This window comes from Diabrotica virgifera, chromosome 7, assembly GCF_917563875.1.
Source record: "Diabrotica virgifera virgifera chromosome 7, PGI_DIABVI_V3a".
In the NCBI taxonomy this organism is placed as follows: Eukaryota; Metazoa; Arthropoda; class Insecta; order Coleoptera; family Chrysomelidae; genus Diabrotica; species Diabrotica virgifera.
Genome location: NC_065449.1, coordinates 169,133,144 through 169,155,452, shown reverse-complemented (window position 1 = coordinate 169,155,452; position 22,309 = coordinate 169,133,144). Strand labels below are relative to the sequence as shown.

The following is a 22,309-nucleotide window of genomic DNA, read 5'->3' as shown; positions in this document are numbered from 1 at the left end:
TTTGTTGTCATTGTTGTCATTGGGACTAGAGCCCTGCGGGATCTAGTCAACAAGTTTTCGAAAAATTGTCGCATTATTGTCAATTTATTCTCACTCTCTTGTGATATTAATGCCGATAATTTTTGATCATATCTCATCGTCAAGCTTTACGTCAGATGACCTTCGTTTCTACGCAAAAATGAACACTCAGTGATATTAATGAGAACTAATGTTTTACAACTTGTCAGAGAGAACACCAAGAAACAGGTTTAGCAAATATTCAGGTGAAGATATCAATAAAACATCAGTTAAGATGATTTAAAAAGATGAAATTTATTTTTATTCATGAGTTTTATTCATGAAATAATCTCAGCGAAATACACTCGGTCTCTAAAATTATTATCGACTTGTTGCTCTCGTGACACTTTGACATAATGTAATTTCACTTCGGGTCGTGAAATTAAAACTGTCAAAATGTCACTCGGGAAACATTTAGAGCTTTCGTACAATTACTACTGATTATTTCATTCATAGAGATTCGGACCAATAGAAACCTAAAAGAATAAAAATTACAGCGATTATTTTTTAATGATTTTAACTTCCAATCGTATAGTAAGATATTTGATCACGTTTTTAATTCTGTCCAATTAGATTAAAATTATACTGAGAATTATCTACTGTAGAAAATTACCGACAGAATTTTTTTAAATATATTGTTTCTGTTTAATGGCAAACAGTTTCCTCCTTTTGACAACTGTCACATTTAAGAAAATATTCATAATATGTATACGTATTAAAAAATAATCTTACGAATATCATACGAGAGTAAGAATAAATAAGAAAATAATGCTTCATTTTTACTCTTTGTTGTCGTCATTGGGCAATAGCCATTCGAGCCCTGCGGGCTCTCGTGTCTATTGCCAGACAACAAATTTTCGAAAGACTGTCGCATTATTTTCAATTTATTCTCACTCTCTTGTGATATTATACCCGATAATTTTTGATAATTTCCCGTCGTCAAGTATTTTACGTTAGATGCCCTTCGTTGCTACGCAAAAATACAATCAGCGATATTAATGGAAATTTAAAAAACAATTTTATTCATGAAATAATCTTACCGAATTACTATCGAGCTCGAATTATCGATTTGTTTTGCCCTCGTGACACTTTGTATAATTTCACTCTCTTTCGAGTCGTGAAATTAAAACTGTCAAAGTGTTACTCGGGATATAATTCGATAATTTTAGAGCCCCCGTGTAATTACTACTGAAAATCTCACCTATAGTTTTAGTTGATTTGTTGATTTCGCCGTCACGTGATCACAATACAGTATTCTCGTTGGGCTCTTTGGGAAATGTTCGTTTTTGAAATAAACCTTTATAGCAGGAGTCCGTTTTTAAAACAAACATTCAACTGTGAAGCTGAAAATAACATATTTGCGTCCGTGTGTGAAGGAAACTATTATTACTGTTAAAAAAAAACAGGAAAAATTCTATAAGAAACCACTACTAACTTAATTTTTATTTTTTTAGACATGTCCGTCTTTTATATGAAGCCAATCAATTCTCTTAAGAACATCAAAATTAATCACAGTTAATCACAACAATTTCTTCTTCTTAACACCTTGCGTGTCACGCTTTAATCGAGATACTACTCTCAGGGGCCATTGATAACCACGGCCATGAAGGTGAGTCTTACGTGTACAAATATCAAAAATGATTAACGTGGCCCTGGCAAAATATCTGTGTCTTTCATATATGAGCAACGTGGCGCGCAATGTGTTAAGTTGCCTATCCATTATGGATGTTGGACTCCAAGCTGGCATTTTTTACTTTGTTAACTGCTACCCTAAAAAGTCGCGTAGTGGTGAAGTTAAATCATTTCGTAGGTAATACAGTCACGATATTCTTTTTCTTTCTGTACCTGTTTTCCTTGCATGTTTCCTTTAAGTGTGGCTCGAATTAGGTAATATTGTTGTTTATTACACGTTATAGCGTCCATTTATTCCAGCTTGCGACATTTTATGGTTATGCCTAGTTTGCAACCTTTACTCATTCTGTGCTGAAATTTTTCGTTGGTAACTTTGTCTTTTCAGGAAATCCTCAACATGCTTCTGTAGCACCACTTAAATTAATACTCCATTTAAGGTGAATGACTCCACTATATACAGAAGAAAGAATATTTTTCATCTCCTAGAAACTGAGAATTTTATATCATGAGTCTTAAAGATTATTTCATGGACTTGTCATGTTCTTGCCATTTACTCGGCCATACCAGATTTTTGTGATTCTTGATAAAGGGTCTGTTTAGGAGTAACTAAAGAACCTATCTCTAACAAGTATTCTTCTAATTTTACATCAACTAAGAGGACTAATTACTATTGCGTGTGATTTGGATGGAGAAATTGGTTCTTGTTACTTACTGCTGCAGCTTAGTAAGATCTAGCTAGTTGTGATATATATTGCGATAATTATTTATCGTTATTTTTAGTAACTTCCAATTCCATTTTTAATCACCATTTTTTATCATAACTACTGACCTTTTTCCGTTCAGGATTTGGTGATTACCTTTGATGGCAAAAATTGGTGTTGTTAAATGGCTAGTATAATTTATTTAAGGTGTTGTATTAGCAATCAGTACAACAGTGTATGTTAGGACAGTAAAAGAATTTTATCATTAGTTTTACTTTAAATCTTTAAAAATGTGCAAGAAACTTTGAAAAGCGTACTATACTTTGACCATATATTATAAAATAATTTAAGCTTTGTGGCAACACTGACATTGTCAATTTGTCATTAGAATCATTTAAATGAATTTGCTTTAATTTAAAATTTCAAAAGAAGACTCAAATTTTTATAATAAGAGTAGTTAGTAAATCATGAAGATTTAATTGCCGACTTTTTGTTTTAACGTTAGTATTTAATCAGTTGATAATTATTATCCTATTATTATAGTAGGTAAAAATTAAACAAACTTTGTTTTTAGACGAATCACGTTGTGTTGTGTTTTAAGAAAAATCCGATCTTATATTATACAGTAAGCGCCACGCTAGTAGACACACGAGTGCGTAATTTTTAGGGTTGGGCTAATCCGGCCCGTACTCACCTATGACATTCATGTCTGTCATACCATGTGTCTGTCATGAAACTACTCCAAATAATTTTTTTACCTTACAAAAAATACATCATAAATTAGTACCATTATTTATATAGTGATGGTTGGTCAGTATAATAGGCAAATTTGTTTAATTCTAATTGAGACAATCACCAGATGTCACCACCATTTATGTCAAGGTCGCAACGTCACGCGTAACTAATATACATCAAAATTGCATAGACACCAAATTGGATACGATCCTATTCATAACACCCTAACTCTCATACATATTAAGAAAAATAAAATATACCTATGGAAGAATATATTTTAGACATTGAATTAATGACGCCATGCAATTATATGTATAATGTATAGTAGCATGATGATATCATTAATTCAATTTCTAAATATATTCTTCCATATATTTATTTTTCTTAATATATACGGGTTTGGGTGTTACGAATAGGATCGTATGATTGTTGTTGGGGTAGCAACCCCTTTAAGGGGGTTGATTGACTGGAAGACACTAAGTACTCATAGATGTACAGCGTGTCTCAGAAAATACTGCGTCTCTTTAAGATATGGATTTAATACACAATGTAGAACAAAAAAGTCCTATAAAATTTTTTTCTATATTTTTAACCGTTTCCAAAAAAAAATTACATTGTTCTCCATATAAGCGAACTTTTGTTTTCATAAAATTTAATAATTTGTCATCAGTGTACAAGAACTGTTGGTGACTTAGGTTATTGACACCAAAATGTGGGTCAGAAAGGTAGATACCTGCAAAATAATTATACCACCCCTTGTGTGAAAATCAAACAAAACAAAAATTAATGTAAATAATAAAGGCCCATGCTGCAAATATTTTTGAACTGTGATTGTCTATCTTCAGATTTTTGTATACATAGTTGTCAAATTTCAATTTGCATACCAAAATGTATTTTGATTTTTTGGCCAAATACGCCAGTCAATGGGAGCAAGAGTTATTTTTTCAGTTAAAATAACCACAAAAGCGGCTAAAAAACCTAATTTTAAACAAAAACTTTTGTATATATTTTTTTGAAAACTCAATACTTTTTGAGTTATTCGTAGTTGACAATATGCTATTTTTATTAAAAAATGACACTATTTCGAACGGTTTTTTGCGAATACCTTAAAAACTATGCATCTCACTAAAAAAAGTATGTAAAACATTTTTGTAGCCTATAAGAAAACAAAGAGATTCGTTTGGTCATAAGTCTTCTAGTTATAATACATGAAGAGATATGGTAGGTGAGAAGAGTTTGTTTTTTTGGTGCATGCTAAAATCGGTGTATTCAACTTGACATAACAGAGAAACGGTCGATTGTAGATGTATAATGCTACCAATACCTTTTGTAGTGCTTAAAACGACCTTTAAAATTAACAATGCTAAACGTAGATTACATTCAAACTTAGCGACATATTCTGCAAGAAATATATGACTAATGTATTTAAAAAAAAATGAGAAGTATATTTAACCCCTCATCCACCAGAATTTAAATTCATCGTTTTTCTTCTACTATATAGTTTATTATAGTGTTATTTATATGTTCAAAATGTTGGACGGGTTTAAAATGAATGGTTTAAAAAAAATTAGATCAAATTATAGAGCGCATTTTTAAATTTTCTTAAAAAGCTTCCTTTCCTCCCTGTAACTTGAAAAAAATATGAAAGAGATACAGTAATGAAAAATAAAAACAAAATTTTTATTTAAAAAAACTCTACATTTTTGTTTGGTGTCTTTTTTTCGTATCTATTATCATTTTCGAGTTACCTGGAGAAAGAGGAAGATTTTTAAGAATATATAAAAATGCGCTCTATAATTTGATCTTATTTTTCTCAAAAACCGTTCATTTTAAACCCGTCCAACTTTTTGAACATAGAAATAACACTATAATAAAGAGTATTGTAGAAGGAAAACAATATATTTAATTTCTGATGGATTAGGCGTTAAAATATACTTCCCATTTTTTCTTAAAATACATTAGTTCTCAATATTTTGCAGCATATCTCGCTTAGGTTGAATGTAATCGACATTTAATATTGCTCATTTTAAAGTCCTTTTCAAGCACTCTAAAAGGTATTGGTAGTATTATAAACCTTAAATCGACCGTTTCTCTGTTATTTCAAGTAGAATACACCGAATTGTGCATGCACCAAAAAAACAAACTCTTCTCACCTACAATATCTCTTTTTGTATTATAACTAGAAAATTCATGAAGGAGCAAGTCTTTTTATTTTTTTATAAGCTACAAAAATATTTTGAATAGTTTTTTCCGAAAAGGTGTCATTTTTCAATGAAAATGGTCAATTTTCAACAACGAATAACTCAAAAAGTTTTTGCTTAGAATTAGGTTCTCTAGCCACTTTCGTGGTTATTTTAACCAAAAAATTTTCTACCCCCGAGAAGGGGTTGGAACCACCCCCAAGATAAAAGTGCACATCAGCATGGGGTAGACTTTGTTTCCTGATCTATTCCCTACTTACTCTGAAAATATCAATAAATCGATGTAGTAGGATGGAATTCGGAGCCAAATATCCTTATTGACTACCCTAAAACGGTTGAATTTAGAAAAAAAAATGTTTATAAGACTTTTTTGTTCTACATGGTGCCTTCTACCTATACCTTTAAGGAACGCACTATTTTCGGGGACACCCTGTATATTTATTTAGTTCACACTTAAACAATAACTAATACTCAGTTGGTAACTGATGTTAGTTGCGTCGCCTGATCATTACCAAAGTTTTTCATAGAATAGTCTCCCTGATTCTTGTCGTAAGTATAACTAATGTCTATTTGTTTGTTATGACTTTATTATATTTACTTAACACGTCCGTGAATTATAACAACAGTTTTTCTGCTTATTTTGCAGTTTCCGTTGCTTGTCAAAGTTACACAGATATTTAATGCCACATACTTAATATAATCACATCATTATTCCCTTCGCCTTACCCCTATGCGGGGTCGCCTTCCCTAATTGCATTTCTCCATACAATTATATCTTGGGTCATATCAATGTTAATGCCTTTACCAACATGTCCTGCCTTATCGTCTCCCCCCAGGTTTTCTTTGGTGTTCCTCTCCCTACTCCTTCCAGGAATCTGCACTTCACCTATTCTTCGTATTGGGTCATTAACGTCTCGACGTTGAACATGACCAAACCATCTTAACCTATGCTCTCTCAGTTTGGCATCAATTAGTGCCACACCTAGACTTCCCCTAATGTACTTATTTCTAATTTTATCCTTATTTGTCACTCCACTCGTCCATCTAAGCATTCTCATTTCCGCCACATGCATTCGTTGTTCCTCTTTCTTTTTCACTGCCCAATATTCAATTCCGCACATCATAGCCGGTCTTATGGCTGTTTTATAGAATTTTCCCTTCAGCTTCATTGGAATTTTTCTGTCACACAACACACCACTCGCTTCTTTCCACTTCATCCATCCACCCCTTATTCTACTGCATGCATCTCCATCTATTTCTCCATTACTCTGTAATACCGATCCTAGGTACTTAAAACTATTGTTTTTCACAATCATTTCACCATCCAAAGATACCATTTTATTTGTAGTAACTCATCTTTAGATGAACATTCCAAATACTCTGTTTTTGTCCTACTAAGTTTTAAATCTTTTTCCTCCAGAGCTTGTCTCCACTGTTCCAGTTTTTGTTCTGAGTCTCTTTCACTATTTCCTATTAACACTACATCATCAGCATACATTAGGCACCATGGAATGCTACCCTATAGTTTCGCTGTTCTGGTCCAAAACTAATGAGAATAAATAAGGACTAAGCACCGAGCCTTGGTGCAATCCTACTTTCACCTGAAATTTATCAGTCTCTCCCACACCTGTCCTAACACTAAAGTTTAATTCAATAAGCGATGCAGGGCATGTAAACAACGATAAATTTAACAGATAATTGTTAAAGATGTTCCAAATGAGTCTACTCGTTCCGATAAGTAACAGTATAATTATGACACTATTAATTTTTTTCTTTTCTCAACTATTAGTGTTTATTGCATAGAAAATAAATTATTGCAATCACTGAATACATAGTAAGTTAAAAAAATAATCTGATATATAAATTTAGAGAATAATATATGCGTATATGCAAGTAACAGTTCTTCAATAATATTTAAAAACTAACCGAAATGTCCATCTTTATTTTGTTACTGCCGACTTCGTCGGCAACTTAATACAGTAGAACCTCGATTATCCGTCAGGGCACCGGACCAAGGGTATGACGGATAATCGAAAAGACTGTTAACAGAACCTTAAAAAAAGTTAAAAATTAATAACTCTCAAATTTTATTTGTATGTTTTGTTTGATAATATAAGAGGAATTTGTGTTCGTGTTATTATTGTCTATTTGGTTTAAAATATTCTGAAATCTTTCTTTGTTTTACTGATGCTTCACATTTTGCAAGGGCTGAATTTCTTAACCTGCGTAAGATCGTGCAATCTACTTTATTGGATTCTTCTTGTCGAAAATACCACTCGATGAATGGTTGTACATATGTGCGATGCAGCTTCTTTAGGCAAATCTTTGTCAGTTGCAAAAGCATCATCGACATCGCCACCGTCAAATTACAAGTTTGTGTCAGCTTCTAAACCTGTTTCGTCAGCCTCGGTTTTGCAATTTCAACTATTTCAACATCTGTCAGCAATCGATAGCCGTTTGCTTTCTCATCACAAATTAACCATTCTTTTATGTCATTTCAGCGAATTTCGTTTGGCTTATCGCAATGCTAAAAAAAATGAATTGATGACTCAATTGTTTGCTTATGTATTCAATACAACTTATGTACGGATACGGACCCTGACGGTTAACAGAGGTGACGGTTAATGGAGAGACAGATAATCGAGGTTCCACTGTATAATCAAAACATTGAGTAATAATATTGTTATTGGAGAATTTAAAATTTAAACTGATGTATTATTTGTTAATGAATTAAATAACTCTTATTTTTTGGATGCTTATTTAAATCCCTTTACATCCAACTTGGTTTCTATGTATTTTGGACATATTTTAGTTACGCGTGAAGTCTGCGACCCTGACAAAAATGGTAGTGACATCTGGTGACTGCGTCAATTAGAATCAAACAAATTTACCTATTGGGTAGACCAACTATTACTATACAGGGTGTTTCATTAAGAATTGTCCATATCGTAACCGGAGAAACCTTAGAACAAAATACGAAACCCAAAACACTTAAATAAAATATATTCTTCCTTACCGAGGTACACAGTGTTTTATTACAAATGTTCTAAAATGATTTTAGTCCATTGGTAAAGCACATTTTAGTATTTTTTGTTGCCAAACTTGACACGCAGTTTAAACATGTTAGGATACTTTAACTAGTGTAAAATTATAGTTTTCCCTTGTTACCAGAGGCGTGCTGTAGGTTATTATATGTTACCAAAATTCTTCATTTTCGCCTCTTACAATCTACACCATTGTCGTAATAATCATTTCAGCATGTTCGTTACTTTTTACGTTACGTTTTTGATTCTTCGTTACTTTTTACGTAAATATCACCCTTTCGTCTCAAAGCGATTGAGTAAGTAATTTTCAAGTTATTTGAGTTTTAATGTAATGGACCCAATAAGATTATGTATTTTAAACAGATAATCGTATTGAAAAATAACTTGAAAACTACTTACTTTATCGCAATGAGACAAAAGGATGATATTTATGTAAAAAGTAACAAGGAATCAAAAAACATGCCGAAATGATTATTACGAAAGTGGCGTAGATTGTGAGGGGCAAAAGTGGCGAAAATGAAGTATATATCGCTACAGCACGCCTCTGGTAACAGCGGAAAACTATATTTTAACACCAGTTAGATTATCCTAGCATGTGCAAAATGTTTATCAAGTTTGAACAAAAAATATTGGAAGGCGTTAAAACAATGGGCTAAAATAATTTTAGAATATCTGTAATAAAACACTCTGTATTTCGGTAAGGAAGAATATTTTATTTAAGTGTTACGATATGGACAATTCTTAAAGAGACACCCTGTATACACAATGTTAACCCATTAACGCCGAGGAAAACAAACTTTTGTTTTCGACAAAATTTGTTAAAAATCGGTAAATATAACAGTATTCTGTACAAAACCTTAGAAGAAAATTTTTTGTCATTAAAATATTTATTGAGAAAAAAACTGTTCCCATATGGGACCACTAGGCGCGAACCCGGTAGATGTTCGTTAAGGGTTGCTGTTCGTTGCAAGATAATTCGGATGGAATTCCCCAGATTTAGTGATTGGGCCGATATCAAGCACAAGAATTCCATGGGAAATTCCATCCGAATTATCTTGCAACGGATAGTACTTGGTATGAAAACTGCGAAACAGTCAATACAAAGACCTACATCATATTTGTAGCACATTGTTCTACCTCGACTTAAAAATCCAATGCGTGCGCATCTTCTTCTTCTGTTTTCTAGTACATAAACCACAAAATGATTTAATCCCTCGTACCGAATATCTCCAATTCGAGAATCACTTCTTGCAGCTGCGGACACTCTTCCTGGTGCTTTCGGTGGGATTTTATATCTTATTGGATACATTTGGATAATATCCCGTGTAAATTCCAATTGGCTAACGTTATGACTAGATTTTCTATACAACTTGCATACATTTTTATTGTTCGCGCCCACTAGGTATGTAAAAATAGGCCAATACCATTTTTTGGAACGGATTCCAATTCGATAGCAAGATATATCGCTATCCATCAAATCAGAACCCCTATATTATTATTGTATCTTGAAACAATATTTTTGGCCTCGGAACAAAAATGTATTTTTTTCTCCTGTCTTGAAAACCTTTTAACAGGTCTAGTTGCTGTAATCTAAAAAGTTTTGAAGGGCTTGAACCATCATACTTTGAGTAATCAAACTCTAGAAAATCATACGCTGTATACGCTGTAGACACCAAATCCATTTCTTTGCAAAAACCTGCATTTTCCTGCAGCGTGGACACATTTAGACCTCTATCAGTTGGTGCAGATGGAATTGCTCTGCTAGTACGGGGTGCATCTAAGCAGTTTCTTCTACTATCGTGTCTTCAGCAGTGCCTTCGATTGTAGTATCATTCGAAAATCCAATTTCCCCGTCTGAAGACAGCTGGTTACGATTTCGATTATCAATAAAACCCGCGTCATTGTCATCTGACGAATCTTCGTCTCTCAAAATATTAATATCTGGAGATTCTACGTAAACGGCAGAAACATCATTATTACTTTCGTTTTCCTCAAAAGCTATATCGAGATCTTTTTTCGAAGAAATTCCTCTAAATATAAGAAAGCAAAAAAAGAATAGTGAAAACAACATATCCAGCAAACGGCCTAGCGGTTCCTTTTGGGAACACCCATATTTTTGACCTATTTACGAAAAAACTGAAAAATAAACTATTATAAAAACCTGTACAAGTTATTTATTAAAGATTGTAGAACATATTTTGAAAACAAAAACGGGGATTATACTGCAAAAAATAATAAATAAAACACTTACACGAAACAAATGTCCATATTTTGGCACAAACAAAACCAACCGTAAATTCAAAAATTTATTACACTGGAAAATAGGGATAAAACTAAATTTTGGGTTGTTCATTCAAGAAGAGGTAACCTTGAACTACAAATCGGCCGAATCTTTTCTGCTAAAGTTTACCTAGCAATATGGTAAATAGACTACGATGCGTACGCAATTTGTTGGCTCCATATGGTACCCATAGGCGTTAATGGGTTTTAACGATTTTCACTGGGAAATAAGCCACAATTTTACCAAAAAAATCATTTTATTAAAGTTTCGACGCCCAAGTGGGGTGTCGTTGTCAAAACACAAAATAATACTACTCAGTATTATTTTGTATTTTGACAACGACACCCGACTTTGGTGTCGAAACGTTAATAAAATAATTTTTTTGGTAAAATTGTGGCTTATTTCCCATTGAAAATAATTAATTATAAAAATGCCACAAGGTAATAGCTTCAGAAAAACAATGTTACTACTATTGTTACTCTGCTTAAAAAAACTTTATTCAAACACCTATAATATTACAATACTTTATAACTTTCACAACATTATTACAATCAAAACTATAAATTTTATATACAGCTGTTCTATAATCTGTCAACTTTTTATGAATATTTTGGTTTCTTTATATTTTCTGTTCTAGATGCGTCACTAGACATAAAAATAAACAACGCAACAGGTGTTACCCGTGTGTCTACTAGCGAGGCGGTTGCTGTATATTTTGTTCTTACTTTCTACCTTTTAACATTTGAAAGTCAGTCCTTATTTTATGTTTTAAGGGTTTAGATGAAAATGAATACCTCCAAAGGATATCGGAAATTCTTACAACTTACCAGCATATGTTGGTAAATTTTACGAGGAGAGGACACGATGGAACCGATGACTTAACTACTGCTGCTCAATGGAGTTTTGCTGGGGCTTTCTTATATTCCTTGACTGTGATTACCACTATTGGTAAGCATACAAATTTATTCTATTCAAATATCGTAAAAATTTAGCTAATAGATATTTTTATTTTTGGGATGAATTGTAGTTTTTGGAGACTTAATTGAAAATTTTAGTTAAGTACTAATAAGTCTTCGGCCCACAATAAAAAATATATTACCTGCCTCATGAGACTTTGCCTATTAAGTTATTCATGTCGAGTCGGAAAACTTTTCTATTTCGCAAAATTTTCGGAAAGGGGGGTGTTTTGAAAATATAGATTTCTAAACTTTGGTGCGTTCGACAATAGGAGTGCCTTTAAAAATTACCAGTAAATTGTTAGTTTGTTACCAAACAATCCTGCAAAAAAATATCATCATTACTCCCTAGTGCAACCCATAGGGATGGGGCGCACGCATTATAAAGAGTCATAAAATTTATACCCTCATCATGCTTTTTTTTGGCACGAACGTTTGATAAAAATTTAAACAGTTAACTGGTAATATTTTCCGAAAAATGTTAAGGGAAATCCAGTTGTTGGATGCACTAAAGTTGAGAAACCTCAATATTTGCGAAACACCCCCCTCCCGAAACTCGAAATAGAAAAGTTGTCCGACATGACATGAGTAACTCAATAAAAAAGGCTCATGAGGGGGATAACATTTTTTAAGTGTGGGCGCAAGGTCTATGAATTCGCTACTTTATGTTTTACATTGATAAATCCAATTTCTATTGAATTATAGGTACATATTTGTAATTCCCTATTATATACAGGGTAATGAATTAGGCGTTTCGATTAAACGTTTTAGTGAAACTTGGCATAAGTAACCCATTAAAGCCCAAGTGTTTTTTTTTTCAAATTCTAAATTTTTATTATCTATAATTTTATAATTAAACTTGTTCTTAATAAAGAAAAATTCATAAAATTAATTTACATATTTGCATTTTTCAATTATAACCCGATCAATAAATAAGACAGTGGGCGGTCATAATTGCAAGTAATAAATTTAAAATAGTTACGAGAATTAAAATTTTTATTTACATCTAGTAAAAGCAAGTTTATTTTTTCTGATACCGTATAAAACAATTTTTACACAATGTCAAAAAAAAAGCTTACACAATATACAGAGTGGGCCAAAGAAAAGAGACCACCTCGATCTTTGGCAGTATTTATCAGATTTTAAGGAAATAAAAAAACAGGTCAATTTTTTATCTAAGGGGGACACATTTTTATGGTTTAAATATCTGTCATTTGTCAACCCCTCCCTTGCACTTTCCCCACCGCTTATTTTTAAATAGGGAATAGGGATTGTGTGCTAGCTCATTTAAAAGTTAATTCAATTCTCTATATAGGAATATTAACGTTGACATAATTATTTACACAGGGTGTCCAAGAAAAATTATTTTGAATTAAATTAATTGACACAAAAAGAAGAATGTATGTAATTTATTTAACTCAGAATACTTTCTACTGCGGACAGAAAACAGAAAAAAAAAATGTTTATTTGATAAATAAACATTCTTTGTTGCTTAAATTTAATATTCAACCTACCAAGAGGCAGATGGGTGGCAGCTTGAACATTGAAATTAAGCGAAAAGCAATGTTTATTTATCAAAAAACATTTTTTTCTGTTTTGTGACAGCAGTAGAATGTATTTTGAATTAAATAAATTACATACATTCTTCTTTTTGTGTCAATTAATTTAAATAAAATATTTTTTCTTGCACACCCTATATAAATAATTATGTTAATTTAGATATTACTGAATAGATAATTGAACAACATTTCAAATGAGCTAGCACACTACCCCTATTCCCTATTTAAAAATAAGGGGTGGGGAAAGTTATAACGATCAGATCGACAAGAGGTCATGAAGGCTGAACCAGAAGGATCAGGACGATATTATCCTTAGATGGAATAAAGGAATGACCGAAGATAGAAAGGTCCAATCGCCTACATTGACGAGACAATGGCCACGTTGCTCAGTCGGAAGAGATGTGGGCATGGTTCTTTGTGTTGGGCTTCTGTTACAATGAAAGGTGTTAAATGAATAAACAATGGTATGCGAATAGAGCTAATGAAATGAAGATAGACAAAAGGTAAATAGATAATATTAACTGATGGTTTGACACTTGGACTCTAAGGAAACGGAAATACTTAATACTCAAACGAAAATATAGGGCGCCAGGTATTTTGACCAAAAAATACTCAAAGGAACAATAATTAACGAAACATAACACAACAATAACAAATTAGCAAGAATGCTACGACAAGATATCAATGTACTAATCTTGAGCTGTAAAAAAATTAAATAAAATACGACATCGTAAGTTTCAATGTAACATTTATTAAAATACTCTACGAAATCTCAATATTTACACAATACGTACAGTGTAGACGCAGTATAAGATCGCCAACAACAAAATTAAGAAACTAAAAAATACCTAAACCGTTAATCTATAAGACAAAAGTTGGCGACATAATAACAATCACTGCATATAAATTGGTGTATTCACCAACACAGTAATACTAAAAAAATGGAATGTAAGTGAACGAATATAACTATTAATTATTAACTCAAAAAAAAATGAACTGTAGTTACTCGAAAAAATAAAAAATCCATACTCTAAATAAAAACTAGAAATTTTACCGTTCACTTACAACAAAAAAAGAAAGAGCTCTTTGTTTATATTTATACCTATCTAACAATACTTAATAACACTCTAATAATACTCAGAAAAATATCTACATAATGTAAATGTTTATAGTTTAAATGATCACCCATTTAAAAATAAAAAGGTAATCATCAACTTCATACTAAAAGTATGACCTACTTTTCAGAATGTCACTATCACAAACTGGGCGAAAACTTTAGGTCATTGAACTTATTTCACGAAAGAACACAAAATTGTCCTTGCCCTGGACATAACAGAGGCGTCTCTACTAACTTCTTCAATAAGTAAAAGATGAGTGTTTTACTTAAAACATCTGTTAGAGGGTAGGATGGCCCTTTGTAAGCCGGCAGGCTCTCAAGGTGTGGAAGATGGCCATGAAGAAATTCAACTTTACGACACAGTCGAAAGAATAATAGTATTTAACAGTGTTCATAAAATAGCAGCTGGACAACATAATGCATAGGTGTAAGGTGGAAGGTGAAAGGTGGACCCTTTAAAAAATAGAATAACGCAATTGTATTGGAGGCATTTATAAAATATTGTTTTTTTTTAATCTTACCGACACAAGTCGGGTCTGCCAGACCTATGGCCACTGGAAATCACATGACTGCACTATATTAACTGAACTCACAAATGATGCAGAATTTTGAGAATTTGTGGTTTTTATGAACCTTTGGCGTCCTTTGTTAGTGGTGGGGTTTTGAACCAATCAAAATTATGGAAAACTGTGAGAGATATTCAAGAACAGATTTCCTTATCAATCCACTCGTAAAAGGGCTTAGCAAATCTAATACTTAAGATGAGTTATGGGATGCAAGGCCCATATCATTCACCAGAAAGCTATTAAAGTCTAACGTTCGACTCTATCGATAGTACATATGTGTTTCTAAGAAAAACACGCCGATAGGGACTCTAAGATCTAATCAGTGAAGATAAAAGCGTGAAATGAAGGGGAACTAGACCAAAATCTACACTGGGAAAACGTAAACGTTACAAAGTGGAAGGGAAGGGGTTGGCAGATGAGAGATGTATGTACCATGAAAATATGTCCCCTTTAGATCAAAAATTGATCTGTATTTATTTCCTTAAAATCTAATAAATGCTGTCAAATATATGTTTGGCCCACTCTGTATAATATGTTGGTGGTCTAGCTTTACAATTTTCTCCTTCGCATCGTCTGCTTTTTACGCTTTTCCATAAAGTGTCCTTTCACATCTAATCTTACGTTCATAAAAAGTTTTGATATTGATGTAATCAGACACTGACCTAACACATTTTTTAAAGGTGTCCATATTATAATTTTGTAAATAACTGTTGTAATAAATATTTAATAACTATTTCATAAGGTTTAGTAATTAAATTTTGTATTCTTTGTATTCTTTAAACTGGTAATGATTTTAAAACTCTAATAGTCCACAGTATATCGTCCTTTTTGTAAGATGATTACAAAAGTCCTAAAAATCGTCTACACAGCTTTGTTTCAGCGAGTCTACCACTTTCTGGAAAAATTCAGAGTGCAGGTTGGACGCGTGTTCGCGTCCCGCGTCATTAACCTATTTACGTTGTCGGATTAACGAAACGCGGCTGTAAATTTGTCGGGCAAGAGATCGACAATCTTTATTAATTAAATATAAGTATTTTAAATTGAAGATTAAGAGTTTTGTAATAACAAAATCGTAGAGTCCGACACCCGCAAGATGTCACTCTAGCGCGGTAGTTTTGTTATTACAAAACTCTTAATCTTCAATTTAAAATACTTATATTTAATTAATAAAGATTGTCGATCTCTTGTCCGACAAATTTACAGCCGCGTTTCGTTAGTCCTACATCGTAAATATGTTAACGACGCGGGACGCAGAAACGGGTCTAACCAGCACTCTGAAATTTTTTAGAAAGTGGTAGACTCGCTCAAACGAAGCAGTTAAGACTATTTTTAAGACTTTTGTAATCATCTTCCAAAAAGGGACAATGTACTGTGGGCTATAATTTTGTATATGTTACAGTTCAAGTTGATTATCCAGATGGAGTTTACTTTTCCTAGTTCGAGTCGACTCAAACGGCTGGTTTTAGTAAAAGTTGATTATAAATATAGAACGAAGATTTTTATTCAACATTTACTAGTAAAAGTAGACTCCAACTAGTTAAAGTATACTCTTCCCAGTGCCATTTAGTAAAAGTTGATTCACACAAGCAACCGATTCTAGAAATTAAATGTTACTGTATACTATTACGTTAGGTAAATTATTCCAGTTCGATTCTTTTGCACAAACTTACTCAAAAAGAGGTCCTTATAACGAATCCACAGGGTGTCAGGTGGTACCGTAATCGGAAAATTGTTTAAACAATTTTTTTAAACAAATTCACAAAAAGAAATTCACTTCGGACATTTTTTTTACATCATTTGGGTCATTCATAGCAAAAGAGGTATTTTGTGATTTTTCTGTGAAATTTATTGTTCTCAAGTTATACGCGATTTAAAATTTGAAAAATGAGAAAATGACCATTTTCAAGGCTTAAAAACTCGGTTAAAAATTATTATTATGAAAGTCAGAAAGTCACCAAATCAAATTTTAACGACTCCGCTACAAGGTACTGAAGAAATATTTGTCATTATTGTATTACTGAGCTGTTATTTTTAATTATTAACAATGAGCACTAGGAGCGTATTAAGGCGGCTGTCAATGTGAGTGCGACTGAGATGCACCATTGGAAGGTCGGAATGGAGGATTTTACTGGCACTCACATTGACGGCCGCCTCAATACGCTTTTAGCGCTCATTGTTGATAATTAAAAATAACAGCTTAGTAATAAAATATGTAATGACAAAAATTTCTTCAGTATCTTGTAGGGAGGGCTTTAAACTTTGATTAGGTGACTTTCTGACTTTCATAATAGTTTTTAATCGAGTTATTAAACCTTAAAAATGGTCATTTCGCATTTTTCAAATTTTAAATCGCGTATAAACCGAAAATTATCATTTTTACAGGAAAATCACACGAGACCTATTTTGCTCCGAATGACCAAAATTATCTAAAAAAAAATTTCCGGAGTGAAATACTTAGTTATTTATAAAACAGTTCGTGAAGTATGCTTTTTGCGCACGCCCGCGAAGTTAAGAGCACGAGCGGGCCGAGTGCTATACATCGCATAAGTGCGCAAAAAGTGCTTCACCCACAGTTTCATACAATATTTTATCTACCAAAAAACAAATAAAAAACTGCAACTCTTCCTCACTGGAATACTTTCCTATTTTATAATTTTTTAGAATTTTGCCATTTAAAAATTCAAACTTTTGTCAAACCACAAAACTGTCAAAACTTTTTTTGTAATTTATTGCTCACATGTCATCACCATGACAAGGCGAAAATTAAGGATATTTGATTATATGAAAGTGTGCTAAAAAATAGTGCGAAAAATTAAATCCCATTTAATAGTTATTTATGATATAAGTGTTAAAAGTACACGTTTAAGGCACGCATGTACTTTACCTTAAAAATGTACTTTTTATCACGCATATCATACAATAAATTTTCTACAAACGTAATTACAGGACAATATCTACAATTACTTTTACTTGAACTTGACTGACATTTATTTTTTATATTTTTTTGACATTACATCAAAATTTTCTATACGGTCAATACGAGTTGCAGTGCCATAAATTTTTTTTAAAGCACTAGTGCCTTAAAGTAGCATTTTTAACGCTCGTATGGAGTGCTAAAAATTGCATTTTAAACACGGTTGTAGAAAAAAATGCATTATTACTTCACGCACACTTTAAACCCTTCATGTACTGCTATCTATATTTACAATTTTCACACAATAAAAACTTATACATAATATGAGGTAGAGTACATAAAGATTATTTTTGTGAATTTGGTTAACAAAAATTGGCTAAACAATTTTCGACCGCGATACCGCCTGACACTGTGTATTTCTTTTAAGGATGTATTTGTTTGAGTAAGTTTGTGCAAAAAAATCGAATCAGAATAATTTACCTAACGTGGGCAACGTTAAAGCGTGGACTAATAAGTAGTTGAAACGGTCAAAACAAAGAGACGCAAACTCATCAAAAATGCACGTGAGATTATACGCGTATAAACTGTATAATCTACTTTTACTAACAAGGGTTAGGAAGAGTCAACTTCAACGAGTAAAAGTTGATTTAAATTTTTCAAATCAACTTTTACTGCTCGTTTCAGTTGGAGTTGACTCGAACTAGGAAAAGTCAACTCTAACTGAGAATCAACTTGAATTGTAACATATATAAATCGGATTATCTCGGGGTAAATCGGGGCAAAAAATTCGTACGGTCTATCGACAGCACTAGCAGGGAACGATTGCGCCGATGGTACCTGCTATATTCCGGTCTCGATAAAGGGTTCTTTAAGCTGTAGGCATGACTGCACCGGTGCGTGGCAGTTTTAATCCTCAGGCATGGGACAAAATCTGTATTAGCCCCATTACACAAATAGAGGCGGCGCAATCATGCCATCTGTCATTAGGGACCATCTAAATTAGTTCGGCGCAATTTTTAAAGTTAAAAGCTTCTTAAACCCCCGCTGTATTTATTGTTTGGTTTACCGCTTACCACAATTATCCATAATTCTAGGTACTCTAATGGTGAACCTGATATACATACACCATGTGATTCTTATATAATTAATTTATAATTCTCTTTTGTTATTTTAAAATATTCTAATTAAATAAATATACTTCAAAGTTTACTGGTTAAAACCTGTTTATTTACCTAAAGTAATTTGTGCAATTACCGTAGGGCGATTATTTCATTATTTAATTGAGCAAATTGAATATCAGTGCTATTGGATAAAGCAATTACTATTATGCTCCTTTTAGGTAATTTTAAAAGGACTTCATTAACTGTTTACTGCATTTTAAGTGTTTTAAGATTGTATATTTGATAACAGTGAACAAATTCGAATATAAACTGTTATTTGTTCTTGAAAAAAAGGGAGGAAATGTTATTTGTTGATGACGTTTTAAATATAGAAATCCCTACTTTAAAAAAAAAGTTTAATACTGCTTTTTATTTTTATATTACGGTATAGATCTAATCACTGGAATTTTCAACCATTAACCCGGCACCTGCCACGTGGGGTGCTACCAGCACCCCATGACACATTTTTATCAAATATTTGGTATTTCAAATTTGGTAACCGAGCTGTGCGTCATAGTAGCTTTCTATAATATTATATAGCAATATGTGTTAGTGTTTGAAGTGGTTATTTAGTGTCATTCTGAACTTATAGCTCTAAAGTCGAATTGGGGTGTCATCATCTGGCACTTTAAGTTTTAAATTTTTTTGCATTTTTGATAAACAGGTCAAATTTACATTTTTTATTGAAATAACTGATTTAAATTATTAATATAGACTCTATACTCACTAAATCTTATTTTTTTTTAGATATTTTACATGACTTCATTTATTATGGCTTCGTACTTGCTAATTTGCTTATAACACCCTTTTCATTTTATTTTTCAACTTTTGCAACATATTAGTGGCTAATAAGTTAATAAAACATGTTTATTTAAGTTCTTGTGTTACTCAACACATTATTTTGTTTTTTAAACAAGTAGATCACAGAAAATTGTTAAGGGGTGCTGTGAGCGCCCCACGTTGCAGTTGGCGCCTTGCAAAGCCACGTGGCAGGTGCCGGGTTAATGAGTTATTGCTCCGCAGGTTTAGCCCTCTTTTGCCCAATGTATCTCACAAGACACATGAATTTATAATTGATTTTTTGAATATGGCGGGCTTTTTCAATAGTTAAAACCTTGGTTGTCACAATAAGCTGTTCTTTCTCTATACAGTTGGCTATCTTTGTTTGATTTAAACGGTTTCAAAGTATTAAATTATGTTGATTTATTTTCTTGTTGTGTCAATATACGCGGTTTTCAAGCCATAAACACAAGAGGTAAATTTAACTCAAACCATCTACACACGCCCTGACAAAACCACCTGAAACGACCAAATTTCCCGATCATTTTTGTAGGGGCCGTCTCTACACACGTCCTGACATAACTATCTAACAAAACGTAAAATTATTATCTTACTTACATTTTGTCTTAAACATAATGTGTATAAGCCGTATTTTTTCATTTCTAACGTTATAATAATTGGGAGTAGGTACAGAAAGTGCAGCGTTTTAAAATACAGTCGAACCCGCTTATTAGAATACCTGTTAAAGGAATATCCCGCTTTAAGGAATAGAAATTTCAGGCCCCGAAACGTATCTACTAGCCACCAATGACCGCTTATTAGAATATCTCGGTTATAAGAATACTTTTGCTTTGCACGAAGGCTATTCCAATAAGCGGGTTCGACTGTATATAGCTCCAAGTAGTAAATTCTCATAGTTACACGTCATTTGTGTACCAATAAATTATTAACGAATAAGGAAAGAACGAAATAAACCATGTATTACGAATATGGTAGTGTGTAAGCCGTATTTTTAAATTTCTTTTACTCTCTAACAGTAAAAATTATGTACTCAATAACAAAGACCTTAGCATAGTTAACACGTAATTTGTGTCCACTGCTTTACAAATGCGACAGTTTAGATTATTAACAATTATTTTGGAGCCTTAAAGTTAGACAACGGAAATACCAATTATGTAAACATAGAACGAGGAGTGCGTCAAGGGTGCATTCTGTCCTCTCTACTATTTAACGTCTATGCCGAACATATCATCAGAGCTTCTCTTGAAGATCGCCCTGAAGGTGCCAGAGTCAATGGAATTATCATTAACAACATAAGATATGCCGATGACACCGTAGTATTAGCGGAAACAGAAGACCAACTAAAAATATTGATGAACATACTATAAGACGAAAGTCATAGACTGGCCTTAGATATTAATCTTTCCAAAACCAAAATCATGGTATTCCACAAGAACCCCCATGAACAAATTACACCCAACATACAAATCAATGGTATCACCCTTCAGAGTTCCCAAAGCTTAGACCACTCAAAAGAAATTAGAAGACGCATTGAAATAGCAAGATCTGGCTTCATGAACATGCGTAAAATGCTCTGTCACTCTAAGCTATCAGTCACAATAAGATTGAGAACACTTAAGTGTTATGTGTGGTCTCTATTCCTATATGGCTGTGAGACCTGGACATTAAAACAGTATGACGTCAACAAACTGAATTCATTCGAAATGTGGATGTACCGCCGAATGCTAAGAATATGCTGGACCAGCAAAACTACCAATGAAGGAGTACTGGAAATAATAAACGTTCTCTTCTGGTCAACACAATCAAAATTAGAAAGACGTCATATCTAGGACGGATAATGCGCCATAGGGAATTTGAGCAGCTCCAGATAATATTAGAAGGCAAAATCGAAGGTAAAAGGGGTATAGGAACAAAGAAAAAATCCTGGCTACGAAACATCAGAGATTGGACCCACACAACAGGGAATGACTTAATCCATCAAGCCCAGAACAGAGAGAAATTTGCCATATTGACCGCCAACCTTAATATAGAAGGCACTTAGGATGAGAGGAAAGTCAGAGATCAGAGGAACAACACTACACACTGTACACACGTCCTGCCAAGACAAATTTTGTCAACATGTTGGAATAGCAAGACCACCAAATTCGTCAGTCTGACTGTCATAGTTACTCATTTTTTATCGTGCGACAAACATACACAGTTACACACGCTCCAATAGTCAGACCCAACGTTGTCAGCCTCGACAGTTATAGTGCAGTCACTAAAGGTGGATATGAGCTATTACCTCCGATTTCGTTGAACCTCCATCAATTTGCATGAAAACTGGTGAGTGGTTAGAGGATGTCTCAAGGAACAAAGGTGATATGGTGCCAACTTGCGCTTTTACCCTGGGGGTGGATGCCACCCCCTCTCGGGGGAGAAAATTATTTTCTTAAAAATAAACCCATACTTCGATAAAAGGACAAATTCTAAGCAAAATCTGTTATATAAAGTTATTTAAATAAGTCAAAACTTTTTGAGTTATTAATGATCAAAGAGTTTAATTTTTCGTGAGAAAAATGCATGTTTTTAATCGATTTTTGATA

General features: G+C 33.0%; 1 protein-coding gene across 1 annotated transcript in view; it reads left to right on the top strand.

Moving 5' to 3' along the window:
- LOC114325462 (TWiK family of potassium channels protein 18) overlaps positions 1-22,309 on the top strand; it is a 962,626-nt gene that overhangs the window by 439,007 nt on the left and 501,310 nt on the right. Inside the window, exon 4 of the mRNA XM_028273543.2 lies at positions 11,425-11,599. Coding sequence (XP_028129344.1) covers positions 11,425-11,599 — 175 coding nt within the window. The remainder of the gene's footprint in view (positions 1-11,424; positions 11,600-22,309) is intronic.